General features: G+C 47.1%; 1 protein-coding gene across 2 annotated transcripts in view; it reads right to left on the bottom strand.

Annotated features, from left to right (window-relative positions):
* RPAP3 (RNA polymerase II associated protein 3) overlaps positions 1-24,261 on the bottom strand; it is a 205,862-nt gene that overhangs the window by 63,643 nt on the left and 117,958 nt on the right. For both annotated transcript variants that reach the window (XM_075344953.1, XM_075344955.1), the window contains 2 exons: positions 12,497-12,567; positions 8,736-8,849 (listed from right to left, as the gene is read on the bottom strand). In XM_075344953.1, the coding sequence (XP_075201068.1) occupies positions 8,736-8,849; positions 12,497-12,567 (185 nt within the window). The remainder of the gene's footprint in view (positions 1-8,735; positions 8,850-12,496; positions 12,568-24,261) is intronic.

Below are 24,261 nucleotides of genomic sequence, written 5' to 3'. Positions count from 1 at the left end.
ACTAGAGCAACAATTACGTACCTGATCAGCTAATCACGTAGCTGATCAGCACTTGGCGGCAAGCAGGTGGGGGAGAGGGAGTGGGTAATGCGATTGGGGATAGATAGAAAAGAGCCACGAACAATACTTACAGGATGGATCAGAACAGCAGCAGGTGGGGGGGGGGGCGGCAGATGGGGGGTGCAGATAAAGGGAGCATCGGTGGATGTGAGACGGCGGCGGCTGGGAGAGGGTGCAGTGGATGCAGGAGCGGCGGAGGATGGGGGGAAGGGGGGGAAGTGGAGTGGGAGGTGAGACTGGGGATAGTTACCTTACAGGATGGATCTAGGCAGCAGGATCACAGGAGATGAAGGAGGCAACAGATCGGGGAGGGCGAGAGGTGGGAGAGGGGGCAGCAGATCACGGGGGTGACGGGTGAGGGAGCACAGATCACGGGGGTGACGGGTGAGGGAGCACAGATCACGGAGGTGACGGGTGAGGGAGCACAGATCACGGAGGTGACGGGTGAGGGAGCACAGATCACGGGGGTGACGGGTGAGGGAGCACAGATCACGGGGGTGACGGGTGAGGGAGCACAGATCACGGGGGTGACGGGTGAGGGAGCACAGATCACGGGGGTGACGGGTGAGGGAGCACAGATCACGGGGGTGACGGGTGAGGGAGCACAGATCACGGGGGTGACGGGTGAGGGAGCACAGATCACGGGGGTGACGGGTGAGGGAGCACAGATCACGGGGGTGACGGGTGAGGGAGCACAGATCACGGGGGTGACGGGTGAGGGAGCACAGATCACGGGGGTGACGGGTGAGGGAGCACAGATCACGGGGGTGACGGGTGACGGAGCACAGATCACGGGGGTGACGGGTGACGGAGCACAGATCACGGGGGTGACGGGTGAGGGAGCACAGATCACGGGGGTGACGGGTGAGGGAGCACAGATCACGGGGGTGACGGGTGAGGGAGCACAGATCACGGGGGTGACGGGTGAGGGAGCACAGATCACGGGGGTGACAGGTGGGGGGAGCGGGCAGCACATCACGGGGGTGAGAGGTGAGGGGGCGGGCAGCCGATCACGGGTGGGAGGGGGGGGACAGCAGATCACAGGGGTGAGGGGGCGGACAGCAGATCACGGGGGTGAGAGGTGGGGGTGCGGGCAGCAGATCGGGGAGAGCGGTGGCAGATGGAGGAGGGCGGCGGATCGGGAGGCTTTTCGCCGGTTTGATACAGTACAGTGGCAGCGCGGCAACTTCCGCGTCCCATGCTCCGGTCACATAATAGCATGGGAACGGAGCTTGTCGCCATGCCATTTTACTGTATACACTGTACTGGCATGCTCCAGGACCGACAAGTGAAGCTGAGGGGGGCGGTCACCGGCAACAGGTCCACGGTGATTGGAGAGATCGGTCACAAGGCCGGTCTCTCCAATCAGAGCTGCTGGAGATTGGGGAGGGTGATCCAGCTGAGGTCACCCAACTCCAGCCAATGGTCAGTGCTATAGCTGCACTGATCATGGCTGGATTTCAATGTTTAAACCACTTTCAATGGTTGAAACATTACAGTAGCTGTGATTGGCTGAGCGGCATTCGTCATTCGTCAGCTAATCACAGCCTCCGTAGGTCTGGGGAGGAGGCACCACGTCTCCTGAGGTCAGGCACAGGTCCCCTCCTTCCCAAATTTGCGGTTTGTGTGAACCGATCGCAGTCACCAGGGCTCCGTTGCCGCAATTTCGCCATGACGGATACATCCGTCATGGGTCTTTAAGTACCAGGGCACCATAACGGATGTATCCGTCAAAGGTCGTGAAGGGGTTAATGAGGTTACCCATAGATTACATACACTACAGTTCAAAAGTTTGGGGTCACCCAGACAATTTTGTCTTTTCCATGAAAAATCATACTTTTATTTATCAAATGAGTTGCATAATGAATAGAAAATATAGTCCAGACATTGACGAGGTTAGAAATAATGATTTTTTTTTTTTACTTGAAATAATAATTTTCTCCTTCAAGCTTTGCTTTCGTCACAGAATGCTCCTTTGCAGCAATTCCAGCTTTGCAGACCTTTGGCATTCTAGCTGGTAATTTGCGGAAGTAATCCGGAGATATTTCACCCCATGCTTCCAGAAGCCCCTCTCACAAGTTGGATTGTCTTGATGGGCCCTTTTTGCGTACCATACGGTCAAGCTGCTCCCACAACAGCTCTATAGGGATGAGATCTGGTGATTGGGCTGGCCACTCCATTACAGACAAAATACCAGCTGCCTGCTTCTTCCCTAAATAGTTCATGTATAATTTGGAGGTGTGATTTGGGTCATTATCCTGTTGTAGGATGAAATTGGCTCCAATCAAGCGTTGTCCACCCACAGGGTATGGCATGGCGTTACAAAATGGAGGGACAGCCTTCCTTATTCAAAATCCCTTTTACCTTGCACAAATCTCCCACTTTACCAGTACCAAAGCAACCCCAGACCATCACATTACCTCCACCTTGCATGACAGATGGCATCGGGCACTCATCCAGCATCTTTTCAGTAGCTCTGCATCTTACAAATGTTTTTCTGTGTGATCCAAACACCTCAAACTTCGATCCGTCTGTCCATAACACTTTCTTCCAATCCTCCTCTGTGTAATGTCTGTGTTATTTTCCCCATATTAATATTTTCCTTTTATTAGCCAGTCTCAGATATGGCTTTTTCTTTGCCACTCTGCCCTGAAGGCCAGCATTCTGGAGTTGCCTCTTCACTGTAGATGTTGACACTGGCGTTTTGCAGGTACTATTTAATGAAGCTGAGAGTTGAGGACCTCCGAGGCGTCGATTTCTAAAACTAGAGACTCTAATGTACTTGTCTTGTTGCTCAGTTGTGCACCGGGACCTCACACTTCTCTTTCTACTCTGGTTAGAGCCTGTTTGTGCTCTCCTCTGAAGGGAGTAGTACACACCATTGTAGGAAATCTTTAGTTTCATGGCAATTTCTCACATGGAATATCCTTCATTTCTGAGAACATGAATAGACTGTCGAGCTTCACATGAAATTTCTCTTTTTTTGGCCATTTTGAGAGTTTAATGGAATCAACAAATGTAATGCTCCAGAGTCTCAGCTAGCTCAAAGGAAGGTCAGTTTTATAGCTTCTCAAATCAGCAAAACTATTTATAGCTGTGCTAACATACTTGCACAAGGGTTTTCAAGGGATTTCTAAACATCCATTAGCCTTCTAACACAATTAGCAAACACAATGTACCATTAGAACACTGGAGTGGTGGTTGTTAGAAATGGGCATCTATGTATATACTGCATTAAAAAACAGACATTTGCAGCTAGAATAGTCATTTACCACATTAACAATGTATAGAGTGTATTCCTGTTTAATGTAATGTTAGCTTCATTGAAAAAAAATGTGCTTTCCTTTAAAAAATAAGGAAATATCTAAGTGAACCTAAACTTTTGAACTGTAGTGTATATATCATAGATTATTGTACAAATATACGAATAAGGTCCTAATGAATATTACCGTATACTCAAATAGCTGAATGTCACCCACTGACCCACTTGTAAAACAAAAAGTAAGTATGGTGATACTGCAAAGTCTACCACAGCTTCAAAAAGAAGGAAAACAACACAAGTGTTCCCCTATGAGAAAGTCTTTGTTGCCTATAGCTACTTCTCATAGCACAGCTTTCATTTCCTAGATCACTTTTATTATAACCCACAAAAATGATCACATTTAGAAAGCAAACATCATTCAGAAGTTCTGATTGATTTTATTCTTTACAGTTTAGTATTTATTAAACAGCTGCCTTTTGTATCTTTTAGAACTAAAGAACTAGACTCTGAGAATTAAGACTTCTGTATAACTATTTTTCTAGGAGGCTGTACAAGCATAGTATACATAGACTATGGAAGCAGGAGGCTATTTAACAAATGCACTGGATATACATTGTGTATCTGCCTATTTATATGCAAACTTAATTTATACACAGAATCTCTCGATTTTTTCGTTTTTTGTGATTGTTTTCACTTACAGATTAATAATGGGGGGTCTTGTAGACATCTCCCATTACTAACCTAGGGTTCAGCGGTAACAGTGAGCTGTCATTAACCCCTAATATTACCCCGATTGCCACCACACCAGGGCAATTGGGATGAGCAGTGTGAAGTGTCGGGATTGTCACATCTAATGGATGTGACAATTCTGGGCGGCTGCAGGCTGCTAATTTTAGGTTGAGGAGAGTCAAATAACCATGGGTCTCCCCAGCCTGAGAATACCAGCCCCCAGTTGTCGGCTTTACCATGGCTCAGTATCAAAATTGGAAGGGGACTGCATGCCATTTTTTTTAAATTATTTAAATAATTAATTAAAGAACAAACAAAAAAAAAGAAAAAAAAAAACTGCATGGACTCACTATTATTTTGATACAAAGCCAAGATAACACACACGGCCGGGGGCTGCAGCCTGTAGCCTTATGCTTTATCTGTGCTGGGTATCATAATATGGAGGGACCCTAAGCCAATTTTTTTATTTATTTATTTTTACACTACCATAGAGAGATACAGACAGCATGTGTGATTCCAAGCAGTCACGCACGCTTTCAAACAGGGTGGTGGTGCAGTCTACCTGTAACCAGTGATGCAGGGACTGCCGGTGGGTGGGGGAAGCACTGAATACGTATGTTGGTAGTGTTACAGCTGCGCGGGAGACTCTCCATAATGTTCCTGTCTTATTCCCTATTTTCTTTCATTTATTTTTTTAAACATTATCCGGGTCGGTGCATGGATACTAGGTATGTGGTACGGATTCCGAATTTTACAGTCAGAGTTCACCCATCACTAACTTTAAGGCATTAACATATGGTCTGAGTCTCATTCAGTTATACTAAATAAATAGAGTAAAACAGGTTGCTAAATAAGCAAGTGCAATGACATCGTATTTGATTTTGAGAAAGGTAAACTCGTAGTACAGGAAGAAAACTGAAATTCTGTTCCCCATTACATCCATGACTGACCTCTGCTGGAAAGAACATTATATTTCCAAAGGACATCCATTTAATCTCACCTGCCTGGTGAGATGTTTAGGCTATGTGCGCACGCTGGAGTATTTGGATGCAGAAATTTTTGCACCAAATCTGCATCTCCTGGCAGAAAAAAAAAGCGCATGTTTTTTGCAGTGTGGTTTTTGCATGTGAGATGTGCATGCATTTTGGGAAATCTCTGGAAAAAGCTGAAAGAATTGACATGATGCAATTTATTTTCTGCACCAAGTCTGCAAGGAAAAACTAAGCAACATGTGCACAAACTGCCGAATTCTCATTGACTTTGCTGGCATAAGGATAGGTATACACTTTTGTGACAAAACTGAACTAGAAAATAAAAAGTGTGTGCACATAGTCCCTTTTAAGGGTAACTGCTCAAACCAAATACATGCACTTGGAGCACCTATTGTGTGGACAAACATTTAGGTGCACCTTCCTGACTACTGGTCATCCATCCATCCATCCATCTCCACCCTCACCTGTTCTTTGATTGACAGCTCTGGCTTTATAGAGTCAGAAAAGGGCAGAGATCAATGGAAAACAAGTAGGTGCGAAGGTGTACTTACAGTGTAACCGTCGTTTCAATTTTTATGTTATAAATCAACAGTACATATATTATAAAGCTGCTTATTTTCATATCTTCGACACATTTGCTTCTCTGCCAGGATTGATCAGTCATTATCAAATTTCTCAAATCTGAGGTCAAATCTGTGTTCAGTGAAGACTTTCCCATTACTGAGATAGAAGATGGCAGTTGGTGCTGATGAGATTCTGAGGATGTGAGGAGGGAGGAGGCAGAGGGAGGAGCTAGAGGCAGAGGGAGGAACTAGAAGCATAGCTCCACCCCTCCTCCATCATAAAATCTCATCAGTAAGCTCTCATCTCCTCTCTCAGTAATGGGAAAGTCTTCACTGAATACAGGTTTTACCTCAGAATTGAGCATTTTGATAATGACTGGTCAACTCTGGCAGAGAAAGAAGCAAATTTGTCTGATAAAATATAACAAAAAAGTTGCTTATTTTCATGTGTACTATTTATTTACAAAATAAAAATTAAAAATGACAGTAAAAGTTAAATATTTGGCCACACCAAGGCCTGTTCTTGGTTAGACCACTCATGCGGTGCTAACAGACTACCCCTTTTTTTATTTTTTTAAATCATTGTTTTCATTGAACACTTTTACATACAAATTTAGGACGAACAACTTATGCATAACACAAGGACCCCTCCCATATCTCATTGGAACCAATATTACCATGGGCCCCTTAGGGTCCCACATTATATTATATTATATATTATATATATATATATATATATATATATATATATATATAAATGCCTTATTCTGTCTGTCTTGCTCCAAAATGACGTCATTACAGTGACAACCGTCGCACTGGCCGCTCGGCTCGGTCCCGCACGCATTGGCTACTCAGCTCGGCCCCGACACACGTTGGCCGCTCAGCCCCGCGCCCGGCACACATTGGCCGCTCGGCCTCGCCCCCCACACACATTGGGCACCTATACACCTCTCCCCAGGACTACTCACCTATTAGACACCTCCCCCCCAGGACTACTCCACCTATTAGACTCCTCTCCCCTCAGGACTACTGTTCCTATTATACTCCTCTATCCCCAGGACTACTCCACCTATTATAGTCATCTCCCCCCAGGACTACTCCACCTATTATAGTCCTCCTATTATACTCCTCTCTGAGGGGTGCGCAACATAGGGGAATGAAGCACGATGGGGGGTGCGCAGCATGGGGGGGGATAAAGCACGATGGGGGTGCGCAGCATCGAGGATGGTGCACGATGGGGGTGCGCAGCATCGAGGATGGAGCACGATGGGGGTGCGCAGCATCGAGGATGGAGCACGATGGGGGTGCGCAGCATCGAGGATGGAGCACGATGGGGAGTGCGCAGCAAGGGGGATGAAGCACGATGGGGAGTGCGCAGCAAGGGGGATGAAGCACGATGGGGAGTGCGCAGCAAGGGGGATGAAGCACGATGGGGAGTGCGCAGCAAGGGGGATGAAGCACGATGGGGAGTGCGCAGCAAGGGGGATGGAGCTGCACACCTCCCCCCAAAACACACACACCGCACAACACACCACACACACACACTGGGAACCACAAACACCGCCCTACACAGACACCCACACACACAACCAGGGCTGTGGAGTCGGTAAGCCAAACCTTCGACTCCGACTCCTCAAATTCTCTTGCACCGACTCCGACTCCGGCTCCGACTCCGACTCCTACATATATTGCTTATAGTTAGGTGAAAAATTTATTGTAGTACATGAATATGTGTATGTGAACATTAGACATTTAATAATTTTTATGATACAATAATCAAGATATTTGGATAGAACATAAAATATATTTATTGGATACAACTTTAGAACACAAAAAACTGTAATAAATTGTAAATATGTAATACACTATGTAATATACAGTAGATTACATATATATCTTGTGTGTGTATATACACTGTGTATATATATATAATATTACATATTTACAATTTATTAGTTTTTTGTGTTCTAAAGTTGTATCCAATAAATATTTTATGTTCTATCCAAATATCTTGATTATTGTATCATAAAAACAATTAAATGTCTGATGTTCACATTATACTACAATAAATTTTTCACTTAAATATAAGCATTATACTAAATGTTATTATTTAGTAAAATATTCAGCACATTCTGCATTGCACTCCTGTCCCCAATTTATTATATATTTTAGGAGTCGGAGTCGGTGCATTTTATACCGACTCCAACTCCGACTCCGACTCCACCAAAATGAGCTCCGACTCCGACTCCACGACTCCGACTCCGACTCCACAGCCCTGCACACAACGCCGCACACACAAATAGACGCACACACCGCGCAACACACAAACACTGCACAAAACATACCTCCACCCAAAACACACACACAAACCGCGCAACACACACAGCACCACACACACATACAACGCTGCAGACACACAGCGCTCCACAAACAACGCAATACACACAACGCATATATGTAACAAAAATCATACAGTAACTACACAATAAATTCTAGAATACCCAATGCGTTAGAATCGGGCCACCTTCTAGTTTAACATATAAAAGAGAAAGAATACGCACCACAAAAAAGAACAGAGAAACACTTTTACAGGATGGAACTAAAAGCTTTCAGGCACTTAATACTAGGTGGTATGAGCAATGAACATAGTCAGGAAACCTTATCATAAAGTAGGAAATCAGAGGGAGCCAATTAGGAATATAAGGGTAATTCCCAAAGCATAGGAAACAGGTACAACTTGGGATGGGAGTCCTAAGGTATTGAGCCCATAACAAACTCCCTATAACAAGATGTAATCTAACTCTAACCTCAATTCTTATTTCATGATATTGCATAGTTCTGGTTATATACAATACAATGAGAATTTCTCTACAACATGCTTTTACCATGTTACGTCACAGAAGTAGCTCCTTGTTTGTTCTACCCAACTGCTAAAGCTAACAACCATGGTGAGCACTTCACATGGAGGAAGCTTTGCTGTACATAAGGAGAAGCTGCTTTTTCAATAGTATTGAAAAATTGTCTAAAATATATTTGATACTATTTTGCTGACAGATACAAAAAAAACTACACATTGATAGTAACCAATTGTGTAACAATGCACATTTTAATATGTATGTATAGACTTACAGTTGACCTTAGATGGGGCGGTTTCTCTATTGCTTTTACAATGCGCCCTTTGTCAAGTTCTTTACTCTCTTCAGCAGACTGCTGATTTATATTTTCTGATTCTTTTTTCATTTCCTAGGCATATAAAAAGAGGAGTAAATATGTAGGCCCACTCATAGGATATTGAAGGCGAGAATAAGAATGATTATAACTTAACAATTAAAGGGATTGTCAGAAAGCTTTCGTATTTTTGTGTATGGGGCCAAACACCAACAGACATGTAGTTGACAACCTGCCTGTTCTGCAGTAACGGACTGCTCCTGCTGGCGTTTCCCCTGCCTCTGCTGACCTCACATTGGTTTGCTGAGGTCATGCTGATAGGCAGCAGGGAGCCCACTGTCAAATTGCAGAAACTGCAGAGAGCCAGCTGTTGTGTTGCATGACGTCTGCAGTGACACCCCAATGACAGCGCAGACCTGATGAGCTGCTCTGTTGACTAGGTGAACTGAAGCTGGGGAATTGAGGGCTGAGCGCCAAAGGGAGACTATAGGTAAAAACATGACTAGTCTCATGTGGTTCCTGCAGTGAAGATAGGCCTTTGTAATTGTTATGCACATGTCCCAGATCTGGGTGTTGCTCCCCTGACCTTTTGGCCATGACTGTACGTAAGGCTTACTAAAACACACACCTGTGTTTTGGCATTAAGACTTTTAGTGTTCCTGTGTCATTTCTGCCTGCAGCCTTCAGTGTGTCCACAACCAGCTTCCTGGTCTCCTGTCTCCCTCCGGCCTCCAGTGCTTCTACTACTTGTTTCCGGAGTCCCTCACCACCCTGCTGTACCGACGCCCATGTGCCCATACAAACCATGGACTTGGAGGATCCACCTCACCAGGTGAGTCGAAACAGTAATTTCTTTGTATTGTATAAAATATGTCATGTCTAAAGTGGGCTTGACAAGCTGCGATCTCGCTAGCGAGATCGCAAGCGATCGTACCCGCCCCCGTCGGTTGTGCGACACGGGCAAATCGCTGCCAGTGACGCTCAATCTCGCTTACACCCGTCCCACGGACTTACCTGCCCTGCGACGTTGCTCTGGCCTGCGAACCGCCTCCTAAGGGAGCGGTTCGTGTGGCGTCACAGCGATGTCACACGGCAGGCGCCCAATAGAAGCGGAGGGGCGGAGATGAGCGGGACATAACATCCCGCCCACCTCCTTCCTTCCACATTGCCGGTGGAGGCAGGTAAGGAGATGTTTGTCGCTCCTGCGGTGTCACACACAGCGATGTGTGGTGCCACAGGAATGACTAACAACATCGCTAATAAGCAGAAAACGATTTTTTGTTTCAGGACGACCTCTCCGCGGCAAACGATTTTGATTGCTTTTGCGATCGTTTAAGGTCGCTCATAAGTGTCATGCCGGATGTGCGTCAAACACCGTGACCCCGACGATAATTCACTAACGATATTGTAGCGTGTAAAGCCCGCTTAAGTCCGCATATCTTCCACTGACTCCTGATGTTTTAATGATCCCTGTAGAATGTAAATATGTCTCTAATCCTGCTTGGAGAAACACAATTAGTACCACCTCCGACACCTCACACACCACCTTTATTCTTTATTATGCAACCAAGTGGGAACATATAGCTGCTAGTGAAAACAGGAAAGATACATATGTCTAACATATCACACATGGTTGAAGGGGATAGTAGGTGGTGTGAATGTGTAATGAAGAACCTCCCATGGATACACCCAGGAAGGAGAAGAATAATGTTCCATCCCATCCCCAATGGTGGACTGGATTTGAATGACAGGATTATTTCTTTTATGTTGACACAAGTTGGGGACCCAAACCAATTAGATTTGTGCACATTCTAATTCAGGTCCCTGGGACCAAGGAAGAACTTTCTTACAGATGACTGCCAAGTATAGAACGTTCCTGTTTTTTCCACCTTTTATTTTACAATATTTTTTTAATGTTTTATGTATGTCTTTTTTCCTATTTTTATACATATTAAGCACTTTATCTTTTGTGCATTAAAAAGGAACCTGTCAGCAGAAATGTCGCAATAAACATAAAAGATTCCCCTTCTGCAGCTCCTGGGCTTCATTCCAGAAAGGTTCCTGTTGTTATTGTGCCCCCTTTGAGACCTAAATAAATACTTTATAAAGTCTTACCTTTTTGTATGCAAATGTTTTTTTATGGTCACGGGGGCGGGCTGTCTTGCGTCCGTTATTCGCCTCCTGCCGCTTTACGCCATCCCCCATTGCTCATTTCCATACATGAGGATGCCGCCCAGTGCTCCTGAAGTCTCGCGCATGCCAGTGGCACTATCGCGGGACAGCACTGTGTAAAGCGTGACCGCTGGTGAGGTGATTGCGCAGGCGCGAGATTATGGACGGCGCTGTGATTGTCATCAGCAGCGTCATCCAAGTACCCGTCCATAATCTCGTGCCTGCGGTAATAGGTGACGTGGGTTCATATGGCCAGCGCTTGCGCATAACGGTGGAGGCAGAGGGAAAAGCGCGGGCACGAGATTATGGGTGGGTGCTTGGATGACGCTGCTGATGACAATCACAGCGCAGTCCATAATCTCGCGCCTGCGCAATCACCTCACCAGCGCTCACGCTTTACACAGTGCTGTCACGCGATAGTGCCACTGGCATGCGCGAGACCTCGGAAGCACTCCACTTCCTGAAGGGGGAGGGACGTTTGGCGTCACAGCAACGTCACACAGCTGCCGGCCAATAAAAGCGGAGGGACTGAGATGAGCGGGACGTAAACATCACGCCCACCTCCTTCCTTCCGCATAGCCGGCGGGAGCCGTGGGACGCAGGTAAGCTGTGTTCATCATTCCCGGGGTGTCACACGGAGCGATGTGTGCTACCCCGGGTACGATTAACAACCGGCCAAAGGAAAATAAACGATTTTTTAAAAATAGACGACATGTAAACGATACACGATTTGTAACCGATTTGCGATCGTTCTGAGACGCTTGTAGGTGTCACACGAAACGACATCGCAAACGATGCCGGATGTGCGTCACGAAAACCGTGACCCCGACGACATTTCGCACGATAGATCGTCTCGTGTGACGCCCGCATAAGTCTTCAATCTGTAGTCTGAGTGAGGCTGAGTGGGAGACTGAGCTGTAGAGTAGAGTAATGTAGATGCCTTTTAGTCCCCCATCCCACATCACTGAGTAAGACAGCATTGGACTAGACAGATCTCTTCCTATAAGGCCTGGCTGGAAGTTCAAATTTAGTTTTATTCTGAAATATAGCATTTTAGAATAAAACATACTGCGCTATAATCACACAGCCAGACTCCGAATCATGCTGTTTGTGGTTCGCTCAGTATAAATCTACTGAGAGGTACCCTTTAATACAATATTAATTATGATTAGTTAAAATTTAAATCCTCAAAGGAGGACACTACTCTTATATTGCTTAGTTTATTCCATATACATTGTGGATTATTCACTTTACACAACCTTAAAAAGCTCCAGACTTCTCATAGTGGTTCATACTGTTTGATAAGTCTGACAGATTTTTAGACTGTCTAGCCTACAATTTCACCACCTATTAGTTGGCTTACGTTATTGGTGCACAGTGTCTCCTACTAAACCATGCCCCTTTTCACCCAAACCATATGCTTATTTGAGAAGCTCAGTGTTGTCTAAAGCGCAAAAAAAAAAAAAAAAATCTAAAATCACATAGTAAATGCCCTATTATATTATGTAAGAGTCATCACCTATTAAATAGTAGTGCCTCTCTGTACACACCTGAGCAATTTTGGACAATTCTGTTATGGCCTGCTTATTTCCAGGCTCAAGCTTTAAAACCATCTCAAAATCTGCAAGAAAAAAAACAAAGTTAATGACTCAGAGATAACGTATAGTATGAACTGTTCAGACATCTTTAGCAGACATACAGGCAGGAGACAAACAAGACCTTGGTCATATTAATGTAGTATAGCGATTACACCTTCATAGGTAAAACAAATACAGTGGAACCTTGGTTTATTAGTAACTTGGTTTGAGAGCGTTTTGCAAGACAAGCAAAGAGTTTTACAAATTTGTAATTTGGTTTAAGAGCAATGATTTGCAATAAGAGCAAATTTCCACTCTACACACTTCCAGTTCCGTCCTTTCACCGTGCTCTGACCAGCTCTGGAGGTAATATTCTGTCCATATGTACTGTTTACTGTATACAGTATACCATTGTACAGTACAGTATATACTATATAGCATGTCTAGCAATATGCATTTGTGGATACAGTATTGTACTTTCTTCCTGCTAACCAGTACAGCCCATTGCTTGTACTGTACCTCCCGCACACCAATAATTCTATTGGAAGCTAAAGTGCAGTTTAATTTATGTTTTTTACTGTACAGCTTTTTGTATTAGTGCACTGTAATAATGTTATATGAATACAGTACATTATTTTGTATTACTGTAATAAGTTTATATAAATACAGTTAATATTTTTGGGTTGTGGAACGAATTGTCTGTGTTTCAATTATTTCCTATGGGAAAATTTGCTTTGATATAAGAGTAACTTGGTTTAAGAGCACACTCCGAGAACCAATTATGCTCATAATCCAAGGTTCCACTGTAAGAATATTCTTTTCTACTCCTGGAGAAGTCCTTTAACCAACATTCTTGAGCCACACATAAAACAGTAGCGGTCTAAACTGGAGTTGGGTTGCTTTAATATTTCACTAGCACTTTTATGTTGTTTAATAGGAATTCATGGGTTAAGGGCAATCATTTGTGGATTTAATCAATCTACTACAGTTTTCTATAAAAGAATTGACGCATTTTACATCAAGGGACATTATGGAACTACAATTAAGAACTTAGTCTGCTCAGACTTAATTATTATATAATAATCTAGTAAAACTGATCCTGTTCTCACAATACAGAAATTAAGTGATTTTATTATATCTGATAGCACTCAATACCCGTATAGTGTACTTATTAGATAGCTTGTCCCAGGATGGGTACTGTATTAGACAAAGCATCCACTGAAGGCAGATTTCTTATCCCACGACAACAACTGTAATCTAGAACTTGGTACTCAGGAGAATGTGAAGTAATAGTGAAAGAGTTTAACCTTGTAATCCCATTATAAATAAGTTCACGTTTCGCTCCCTTATTCCAGATCTTTATCAGAATGTAACGGATCGCTGTGAAAGGAGCAGTTCTCGAAGTCAAAGCCCATACTGCATTTTCACCTTACACCTACAAATTTTATTTTCAGAAGGAAAAAAAGTCCAGCGCAGTCTTCAGAGTAAAAGTTAAAAATTGTCATATATATTTGTTAAATCCATTAAAAATGAGTGGTTTACAGAGCGGTCAGCAGGAAAGTTAGGAGGGACATAGATTAAACCCCACAGAACTACGCGTTTCGACACATAATCATGTTCTCGTAATTAAGACTAAGACTATGTGTCGAAACGCGTAGTTCTGTGGGGTTTAATCTATGTTCCTCCTAACTGCTCTGTAAACCACTCATTTTTAATGGATTTAACAAATAAATATGACAATTTTTAACTTTTACTCTGAAGACTGCGCTGGACTTTTTTTCCTTCTGAATGTGAAACCGGCAGCCTAACCTTCCGTGCGCAGGACCAGACAGACAGCGACAGGATCACAGCAACTCGGTGAGCTGAATTTTCAATTACAAATTTTACTGGGATTTTACGGGGTAGGCCAACACTAACTATCAAGCATTTGTCAAGTGTAAAGAAAATGTTACATGGCTTTGTAAACATTTTAAGAATATACATCTGAAGATTTTACATACATTTGTATACAGCCCCAATATTCTGATACAGCTAATAAAATCCTGAGTGATCAATCGTCTCAAGAAGTCACATAATTAGTAAACAGTCCACCCGTCTGTAACTTATTCTCAGTATAACTACGGTTGTTCTGTGAAGGCCTCAGAGGTTTATTTGAGAACATTAGTGATCAAACAGCATGTAAAAAACTAAAGCACATATCAGACAGGTCAAGCATAAAGTTGTGGAAAAGAATAAAGCAGAAATAGAAAAATAGTCCAAGTTTTGAACATCTCACAGAGCACTGTTAAATACATCATCCAAAATAGAAGTATAGCACAACTGCAAACCTACCAAGACATGGCCATCCTCCTAAACTAACATCCCAAGCAAGGAGAACGCTAATTACAGAAGCAGCCAAGAGGCTCATGGTAACTTTGGAAGAGCTGCAGAGATGCAAAAGGTGAAATTGGAGGTTCTGTCCACAGGACAACCATCAGTCATATACATCATACATCAAGCCTTTATGGAAAAGTGGCAAGAATAAAGCCATTTTGAAAACCAAGCCATAAGAACTCCTTTTTGCAATTTGCAAAAAGCCATGTAGGAGACACAACCAGCATGTGTAAGAATGTGCTCTGATCAGATGAGACCAAAATAGAGCTAAACAACATCCTGAAAACACCAACCACGCTGTCAAACATAGGTGTGGGGATGCTTTTCTTCAGCAGAGTCAGGGAAGTTGGTCAGAGTTGGTGGGAAGATGGATGGAGCCAAATACCTCGAGGAAAACCTGTTAGAGACTGTTGCGTAGGTTCACCTTCCAATAGGACAAGGACCTTAACCCCTTCAGCCCCCAGCCTGTTTTCACCTTAAAGACCCGGCCATTTTTTGCAATTCTGACCAGTGTCACTTTGACAGGTTATAACTCTGGAATACTTCAACGGATCCTGGCGATTCTGAGATTGTTTTTTCGTGACATATTGTACTTCATGTCAGTGGTAAATTTAGGCCAATATGTTTTGCGTTTATTTGTGAAAATTTCGGAAATTTGGCGAAAATTTTGAAAATTTTGCAATTTTCAAAATTTGAAATTTTATGCCCATAAATCTGAGAGATATGTCACACAAAATAGTTACTAAATAACATTTCCCACATGTCTACTTTACACCAGCGCAATTTTTGAAAAAAAAAAAAATTCCGTTAGGAAGTTAGAAGGGTTCAAAGTTCATCACCAATTTCTCATTTTTCCAACAAAATTTACAAAAAAAATTTTTTTAGGTACCACATCACATTTGGAGTGATTTGAGAAACCTAGGCGACAGAAAATACCCAAAAGTGACCCAATTCTAAAATTTGCACCCCTCACTCTGCTCAAAACCACATCCAAGAAGTTTATTAACCCTTTAGGAGCTTCACAGCAACCAAAGCAATGTAGACGAAAAAATGAAAATTTTACTTTTTTAACACAAAAATGTTACTTTAGCCATAAAAATTAGTATTTTCACAAGGGTATCAGGAAAAATGCATCATAAAATGTACCGTGCATTTTCTCCTGAGTACGCAGATACCCCATATGTGGTGGTAATCAAATGTTTGGGCACACAGCAGGACTCGGAAGGCAAGGAGCGCCATTTGAATTTTTGAGTGCAAAATTAGCTGCACTCATTAGCGGACGCCATGTCGGGTTTGAAGACTCCCCGAGGTGCCTAAACAATGGAGCTCCCCCATAAGTGACCCCATTTTGGAAACTAGAGCCCTCAAATATTTTTTCTAGATGTTTGATGTGTACTTTGAACCCCTGGGGGCTTCACAGAAGTTTATAACGTTGAGCCGTGAAAAGAAAAAAACATTTTTTTACCACAAAACTGTTGCTTCAACCAGGTAGCTTTTTTTATCACAAGGGTATCAGGAAAAAATGCACCATAAAATATATTGTGCATTTTCTCCTGAGTACGCAGATACCCCATATGTGGTGGAAATCAAATGTTTGGGCGCACGGCAGGACTCGGAAGGCAAGGAGCGCCATTTCACAGCAAAATTGGTTGGAATTATTAGCGGACGCCATGTTGCGTTTGGAGACCCCCCTGAAGTGCCTAAACAATGGAGCTCCCCACAATTGACCCCATTTTGGAAACTAGACCCCTCATGGAATTTATCTAGCTGTTTAGTGAGCACTTTGAACCCCTGGAGGCTTCACAAACGTTTGTAATGTTCAGCCGTGAAAATATTTTATTTTTTTTTTACCACAAAATTGTTTTTTCAAACAGGTAGCTTTTTTTTCCACAAGGGTATCAGGAAAAAATGCACCATAAAATGTATTGTGCAATTTCTCCTGAGTACGACGATACCTCATATGTGGTGGAAATCAATTGTTTGGGCGTACGGCGGGGCTCAGAAGAGAAGGAGCGCCATTTCACAGTAAAATTGATTGGAATTATTAGCAGACGCCATGTTTCATTTGGAGACCCCCTGAGGTGCCTAAACAATGGAGCTCCCCCACATGTGATCCCATTTTGGAAACTAGACCCCCCCATACAAAAAAAATTAGTTTGGCGAAGAAGGGAATTTTGTTACTTACCGTAAATTCCTTTTCTTCTAGCTCCTATTGGGAGACCCAGACGATTGGGTGTATAGCACTGCCTCCGGAGGCCACACAAAGCATTACACTAAAAAGTGTAAGGCCCCTCCCCTTCTGGCTATACACCCCCAGTGGGATCACTGGCTCACCAGTTTTAGTGCAAAAGCAAGAAGGAGGAAAGCCAATAACTGGTTTAAACAAATTCACTCCGAGTAACATCGGAGAACTGAAAAAACCGTTCAACATGAGCAACATGTGTACCCGAAACAACCCAAAAATCCCGAAGGACAACAGGGCGGGTGCTGGGTCTCCCAACAGGAGCTAGAAGAAAAGGAATTTACGGTAAGTAACAAAATTCCCTTCTTCTTCGTCGCTCCATTGGGAGACCCAGACGATTGGGACGTCCAAAAGCTGTCCCTGGGTGGGTAAAGAAATACCTCATGTTAGAGCTGCAAGACAGCCCTCCCCTACGAGGAGGCAACTGCCGCCTGCAGGACTCTTCTACCTAGGCTGGCGTCCGCCGAAGCATAGGTATGCACCTGATAATGTTTGGTGAAAGTGTGCAGACTCGACCAGGTAGCTGCCTGGCACACCTGTTGAGCCGTAGCCTGGTGTCGTAATGCCCAGGATGCACCCACGGCTCTGGTAGAATGGGCCTTCAGCCCTGAAGGAACCGGAAGCCCAGCAGAACGGTAGGCTTCAAGAATTGGTTCTTTGATCCATCGAGCCAGGGTGGCCTTAGAAGCCTGCGACCCTTTGCGCTGACCAGCGACAAGGACAAAGAGTGCATCCGAACGGCGCAAGGGCGCCGTGCGGGAAATGTAGATTCTGAGTGCTCTCACCAGATCTAACAAATGTAAATCCTTCTCATACCGATGAACTGCATGAGGACAAAACGAAGGCAAGGAGATATCCTGATTAAGATGAAAAGAGGATACCACCTTCGGGAGAAACTCCTGAATGGGGCGCAGCACTACCTTGTCCTGGTGGAAGACCAGGAAGGGAGTCTTGGATGACAGCGCTGCCAGCTCAGACACTCTCCGAAGAGATGTGATCGCTACCAGAAAAGCCACGTTCTGGGATAGTCTAGAAAGTGAAACCTCCCTCAGAGGCTCGAAGGGCGGCTTCTGGAGGGCAACTAGTACCCTGTTCAGATCCCAAGGATCTAACGGCCGCTTGCACGGGGGAACGATATGGCAAACCCCCTGTAGGAACGTGCGCACCATAGGAAGGCGTGCCAAACGCCTCTGAAAAAAGACGGATAGCGCCGATACCTGACCTTTAAGGGAGCCGAGCGCCAAACCTTTTTCTAACCCAGATAGCAGGAAAGAAAGAAAGGTAGGCAATGCAAATGGCCAGGGAGACACTCCCTGAGCAGAGCACCAGGATAAGAATATCCTCCACGTTCTGTGGTTCTTAGCGGACGTGGGCTTCCTAGCCTGTCTCATGGTGGCAACGACCCCGTGGAATAATCCTGAAGACGCTAGGATCCAGGACTCAATGGCCACACAGTCAGGTTCAGGGCCGCAGAATTCCGATGGAAAAAACGGCCCTTGGGACAGTAAGTCTGGTCGGTCTGGTAGTGCCCACGGTTGGCCGACCGTGAGCTGCCACAGATCCGGATACCACGCCCTCCTCGGCCAGTCTGGGGCGACGAGTATGACGCGGCTGCAATCGGATCTGATCTTGCGTAGCACTCTGGGCAAGTGTGCCAGAGGTGGAAACACATAAGGGAGCCGGAACTGCGACCAATCTTGCGCTAGGGCGTCTGCCGCCAGCGCTCTTTGATCGCGAGACCGTGCCATGAAGGTTGGGACCTTGTTGTTGTGCCGGGGCGCCATTAGGTCGACGTCCGGCCTTCACCAGCGGCGACAGATTTCCTGAAACACGTCCGGGTGAAGGGACCATTCCCCTGCGTCCATGCCCTGGCGACTGAGGAAGTCTGCCTCCCAGTTTTCTACGCCGGGGATGTGAACTGCGGATATGGTGGAGGCTGTGGCTTCCACCCACATCAGAATCCGCCGGACTTCCTGGAAGGCTTGCCGACTGCGTGTCCCCCCTTGGTGGTTGATGTATGCCACCGCTGTGGAGTTGTCCGATTGAATTCGGATCTGCTTTCTTTCCAGCCACTGCTGGAAGGCTAGTAGGGCAAGATACACTGCTCTGATTACCAGAACATTGATCTGAAGGATGGACTCCTGCTGAGTCCACGGACCCTGAGCCCTGTGGTGGAGAAAAACGCTCCCCACCCTGACAGACTCGCGTCTGTCGTGACCACCGCCCAAGACGGTGGTAGGAAGGATCTTCCCTATGATAATGAGGTGGGAAGAAGCCACCATTGCAGAGAGTCCTTGCCGTCTGTGAAAGGGATACTTTCCTGTACAGGGATGTTGACTTCCCGTCCCATTGGCGGAGAAAGTCCCATTGAAGTGAACGCAGATGAAACTGCGCAAACGGAACCGCCTCCATTGCCGCCACTATCTTCCCGAGGAAGTGCATGAGGCGTCTTAAGAAGTGCGACTGACCTTGAAGGAGAGTCTGCACCCCAGTCTGTAGTGACCGCTGCTTGTCCAGCGGAAGCTTCACTACCGCTGAGAGGGTATGAAACTCCATGCCAAGATACGTTAGTGATTGGGTCGTGACAGGTTTGACTTGGAGAAGTTGATGATCCACCCTAACGTCTGGAGAGTCTCCAGTGCAACATTCAGGCTGAGTTGGCATGCCTCTTGAGAGGGTGCCTTGACAAGTATATCGTCCAAGTAAGGGATCACAGAGTGTCCCTGTGAGTGCAAGACTGCTACCACTGCCGTCATGACCTTGGCGAACACCCGTGGGGCTGTCGCCAGCCCGAATGGCAGAGCTACGAACTGAAGCTGGTCGTTTCCTATCACGAAATGTAGAAAAACATTGGTGCTCTGTAGCAATCGGCACGTGGAGATAAGCATCTTAGATGTCTATTGATGCTAGGAAATTTCCTTGAGACATTGAGGCAATGACGGAGCGGAGGGTATCATCCGGAACCGCCTGGCCTCCACGTGCTTGTTGAGCAGTTTTAGGTCCAGAACGGAACGGAAAGAGCCATCCTTGTTTGGCACCACAACCAGATTGGAGGAAAACCGTGTCTTGTTCCTGAAGAGGAACCGGGATTACCACTCCTTCTGCCTGCAGAAGAGCATCTGCTCGGTGGGGAGGTGGGGACGTTCTGAAGAATCGAGTCGGAGGACGAGAACAGAACTCTGTCCTGTGCACGTGGGCACACTGTCCCTCACCCACCGGTCTGTGACCTGTGGCAGCTAAATGTCGCCAAAGGCGAGCGAGTCTGCCATCAACCGCGGATGCGGAAAGATGAGAGAGCTGAGAGTCATGAGGAGACCGCCTTGGTAGCGGTTCCTCCGGCTGCCTTCCTTGGGCGTGATTGAGCCCGGCCGGCAGCTGAGCCCCTCTGAGGCTTTTCAGCCCTTTTGGACGAGGACAATTGGGACCTGCCCGAGCCTGGGAAGGACCGAAACCTCGGCTGTCCTTCCAGGACAGCATTAATAGGGTAAGTCGCAATGCAGACATTGCGAGGTTACGGACGCCCCTGCGGCACAGATGTACTTGTGCTCAAGACCAGCTGCACAAGAACAGCTGAAAAGCTTAGGGTGCCCATACGGCTGTGAATGCCGGAGCAACCGACACGCCGATAGCCTCATAGACAGATTTCAACCAGAGTCCATCTGTCTGTCAATGGCATCTGTAAGTGAAGTCCCATCTCCACTGCAACTATGGCTCTAGCCGCAAGCCTGGAGATTGGAGAATCCACCTTTGGACCCTGGGTCCAACGCCTGACCACGTCAGGGGGAAAGTGATAACGTGTATCCTTACTACGTTTGGAGAAAACGCTTATCTGGGAAGCGTGGTGTTCCTGGACTGCTTCTCTGCAGTCAGCGTGGCCAGAACAATACTCAATATACGTTTGAGTTTGAAATGGGACTTCTCCTGCTGTGAAGCTGACTCCTCCGCTGGGGGAGCTGAGGGAGAAAAGATCCAACATTCCATTGATGGACGCTATAGGATCATTCCTTATGGCGTCACCATCCGGTGTATCCGGAGTGAGAGCGGTGTCAGGATCAAAGTCCTGATGAGCTACGTCTACCTCATCATACAGAGAGCCTCCTGGGACCCCCCCGGAGCACCGATTATCCAGATTGCCCATGGCCTGTCCGGACTGCAAGTCTCTATCCCATTGCAACTCCGTCCCTGTCCTTGGACAGGGTTGAGAGGTGGTTCTTTTGGCCACGTCAAGTAGAGACCCCGGCTGACCAAGTGCTACAGGGGAGCATTGCACCCAATGGGGAGCAGTGCCGTGGAACAGTATCACATGCAGCAAAAACAGCATCGAAAGCCTGTGTTGCTTATATGCTGCTGCCGACTTATAGAGCCAAGAATGGCGACCGTACAATGCAATGTATATCATACAAGCATAAAGTACAAATGAACACTGCAGCACATGCAATACAAGCAGCATAGAAAGCCTGCTTTTCTGCTGCTGTAGACTAGCCATCTAGGGGAATATAGCCCAGAATAGCGACCATACAGTGCAATGTATAGCATACAAGCATAAGTACAAATGAACACTGCAACACCTGCAATACAAGCAGCATAGAAAAAAACCTGTGCCTCAGCACCCTTGCTTTTCTGCTGCTGTAGTCTAGCCATTCTATGGCGAATATAGCCAAGACTAGTGACCGTACAGTGCAGTGTATAGCAAACAAGCATAAATACACATGAACACTTCAGTACGTGCAATACAAGCAGCATAGAAAGCCTGTGCCGTAGCACCCATGCTTTCCTGCTGCTGATGTGTCGCCATCTAAGAGGGCATATAGCCCGAAATAGCGACCTATGCAGTGTACTTAAATACAAATAGACAGACTGCGGTATTTAGTGTCAGCACCCCAGGTGCCGCTTACCGCCCGCCTATAAGCGGGTGTGTGGTCGCCCCATTCCTGTTGGTTGCCCAGAGTCCGTTCTCCCTGCTCGGGCTGCAAGAATGGCTGCCGGCGTCCTTCCCCAGCTCGTGTGAGTAGGGGCGGGCCGTGGGCGTGCCCCAAGTCAGAGCGGGAAACCGGCGTCCCACAGTGTCTAGTGAGAGGGCTGGAGCATGTAAATAAGGCTCCAGCCCTCGGCGCTGCTGATTGTACAGCGTCTCTCCCCTACCCTGATTGACAGGGTGGGGGCGGGAACGAAGCTGAGTTAGGCCGCAAAAGCCGGGGACTGGATTTATGAGCGCCGCCGCCGTAAAAGCGCGGTCGGCGCTAAGTCCCCGGCGCACTACAAGTCCCAGCCGCGCCGCCGCTCCCGGAGCGTCCGGCGCGGTAGTTCCCAATAAATAAAGTCACTCAGCTAGGCTGCAGTGACTGTAACCCTTTACTGTCCCCGGCGCACTAGCACACCCAGCAAGTCTGGAGTGTGCTGTGCCTGTGTGTACGGGGACACAGAGTACCTGAATGGTGCAGGGCCATGTCCCTGAACGGCACTCCCGCTCCACATCCAGCAGGTTCAATGGGTCTGTGGATGGAGCCCGGCCTCAGGGCTTTGGGGCCGGTAAGATCCCACTTCCTCAGAGCCCCTCAGGGGGATGGGGAAGGAAAACAGCATGTGGGCTCCAGCCGCCGTACCAGCAATAGGTACCTCAACCTTACAAACCACCGGTGGGGTGAGAAGGGAGCATGCTGGGGGCCCCATATGGGCCCTCTTTTCTTCCATCCGATATAGTCAGCAGCTACTGCTGACTAAACAGTGGAGCTATGCGTGGATGTCTGACCTCCTTCGCACAAAGCCGAAAACTGGTGAGCCAGTGATCCCACTGGGGGTGTATAGCCAGAAGGGGAGGGGCCTTACACTTTTTAGTGTAATGCTTTGTGTGGCCTCCGGAGGCAGTGCTATACACCCAATCGTCTGGGTCTCCCAATGGAGCGACGAAGAAATAAAAAATACAGACATCAGTAAAAAAAAAAAAAAAAAAAAAAAAAAAAAAAAAAATGAGCGCCTGCCACTAAGACCAGTGCCAAACGTGAGAGCAATGCACGAGTCTCGCATCGCATCATCCACTGCAGTCTGGAAGCGAGCAACTGCGCTGGATAATGCGATGCGAGAGGGCGGGGCGGCAGATGAGAAAGGGCGCAGCGGATGGAAGATGGGAAAGGGCGCAGCGGGTGGAGAAGCGGCAGAGAATGGGAAAGGGCGCAGCGGATGGATGATGGGAAATGGCGGAGCGGATGGATGGGAAATGGCGCAGCGGATGGAGGAGCGGCAGAGGATGCGGGGAGGGAGGTGAGATGGGGATACCTACCTTACAGGATGGATCTAGGCAGCAGGATCACAGCAGACAGAAGAGGCAGCAGATGAAGGAGGCAACAGATCGAGGAGGGTGAGAGGGGGCAGTAGATGGAAAATGGGAGAGAGCAGGCAGCAGATCGGGGAGGGGGGCAGAGTCTGATGGGAGAGAGAGATGGCACATGGAGGAGGGGGGCCCCGGGGGGAGGGTGGCTTGCAGCACATGTAGAGGGAGGGTGGCTTGCAGCACATGTGGGGGGAGGGTGGCTTGCAGCACATGTGGGGGGAGGGTGGCTTGCAGCACATGTGCTGCAAGCCAGCCACCCTCCCCCCACATGTGCTGCAAGCCACCCTCCCCCCACGTGGGGGGAGGGTGGCTTGCAGCACATGGAGGGATAGGAGGTGTGGCGATGGAGAAGGGGCAGCCAATGAAGGAGGCGGCGGCGGCGGCCGCCGATCGGGAACAGTGGGGGCCGATTCGGGGGCAGCAGCGGCTGAAAAAGGTGGGTGCGACGGCGGCGGGGACAGCGGTGGATCGGGAGCGGCGGCGGGGACAGCGATGGAGCGGGAGCATGGCGCCGGGGACAGCGGTGGAGCGGGAGCGGCGGCGGGGACAGCGGTGGAGCGGGAGCATGGCGCCGGGGACAACGGTGGAGCGGGAGCATGGCGCCGGGGACAACGGTGGAGCGGGAGCATGGCGCCGGGGACAACGGTGGAGCGGGAGCATGGCGCCGGGGACAACGGTGGATCGGGAGCGTGGCTCCGGGGACAACGGTGGATCGGGAGCGGCGGCGGGGACAGCGGTGCATCGGGAGCAGCGGCGGGGACAGCGGTGCATCGGGAGCAGCGGCGGGGACAGCGG

The sequence above is a fragment of the Anomaloglossus baeobatrachus genome, chromosome 4 (genome assembly GCF_048569485.1).
Source record: "Anomaloglossus baeobatrachus isolate aAnoBae1 chromosome 4, aAnoBae1.hap1, whole genome shotgun sequence".
In the NCBI taxonomy this organism is placed as follows: Eukaryota; Metazoa; Chordata; class Amphibia; order Anura; family Aromobatidae; genus Anomaloglossus; species Anomaloglossus baeobatrachus.
Note: the sequence above shows the minus strand (reverse complement) of the source record. Positions and strands in the feature narration are given on the sequence as shown.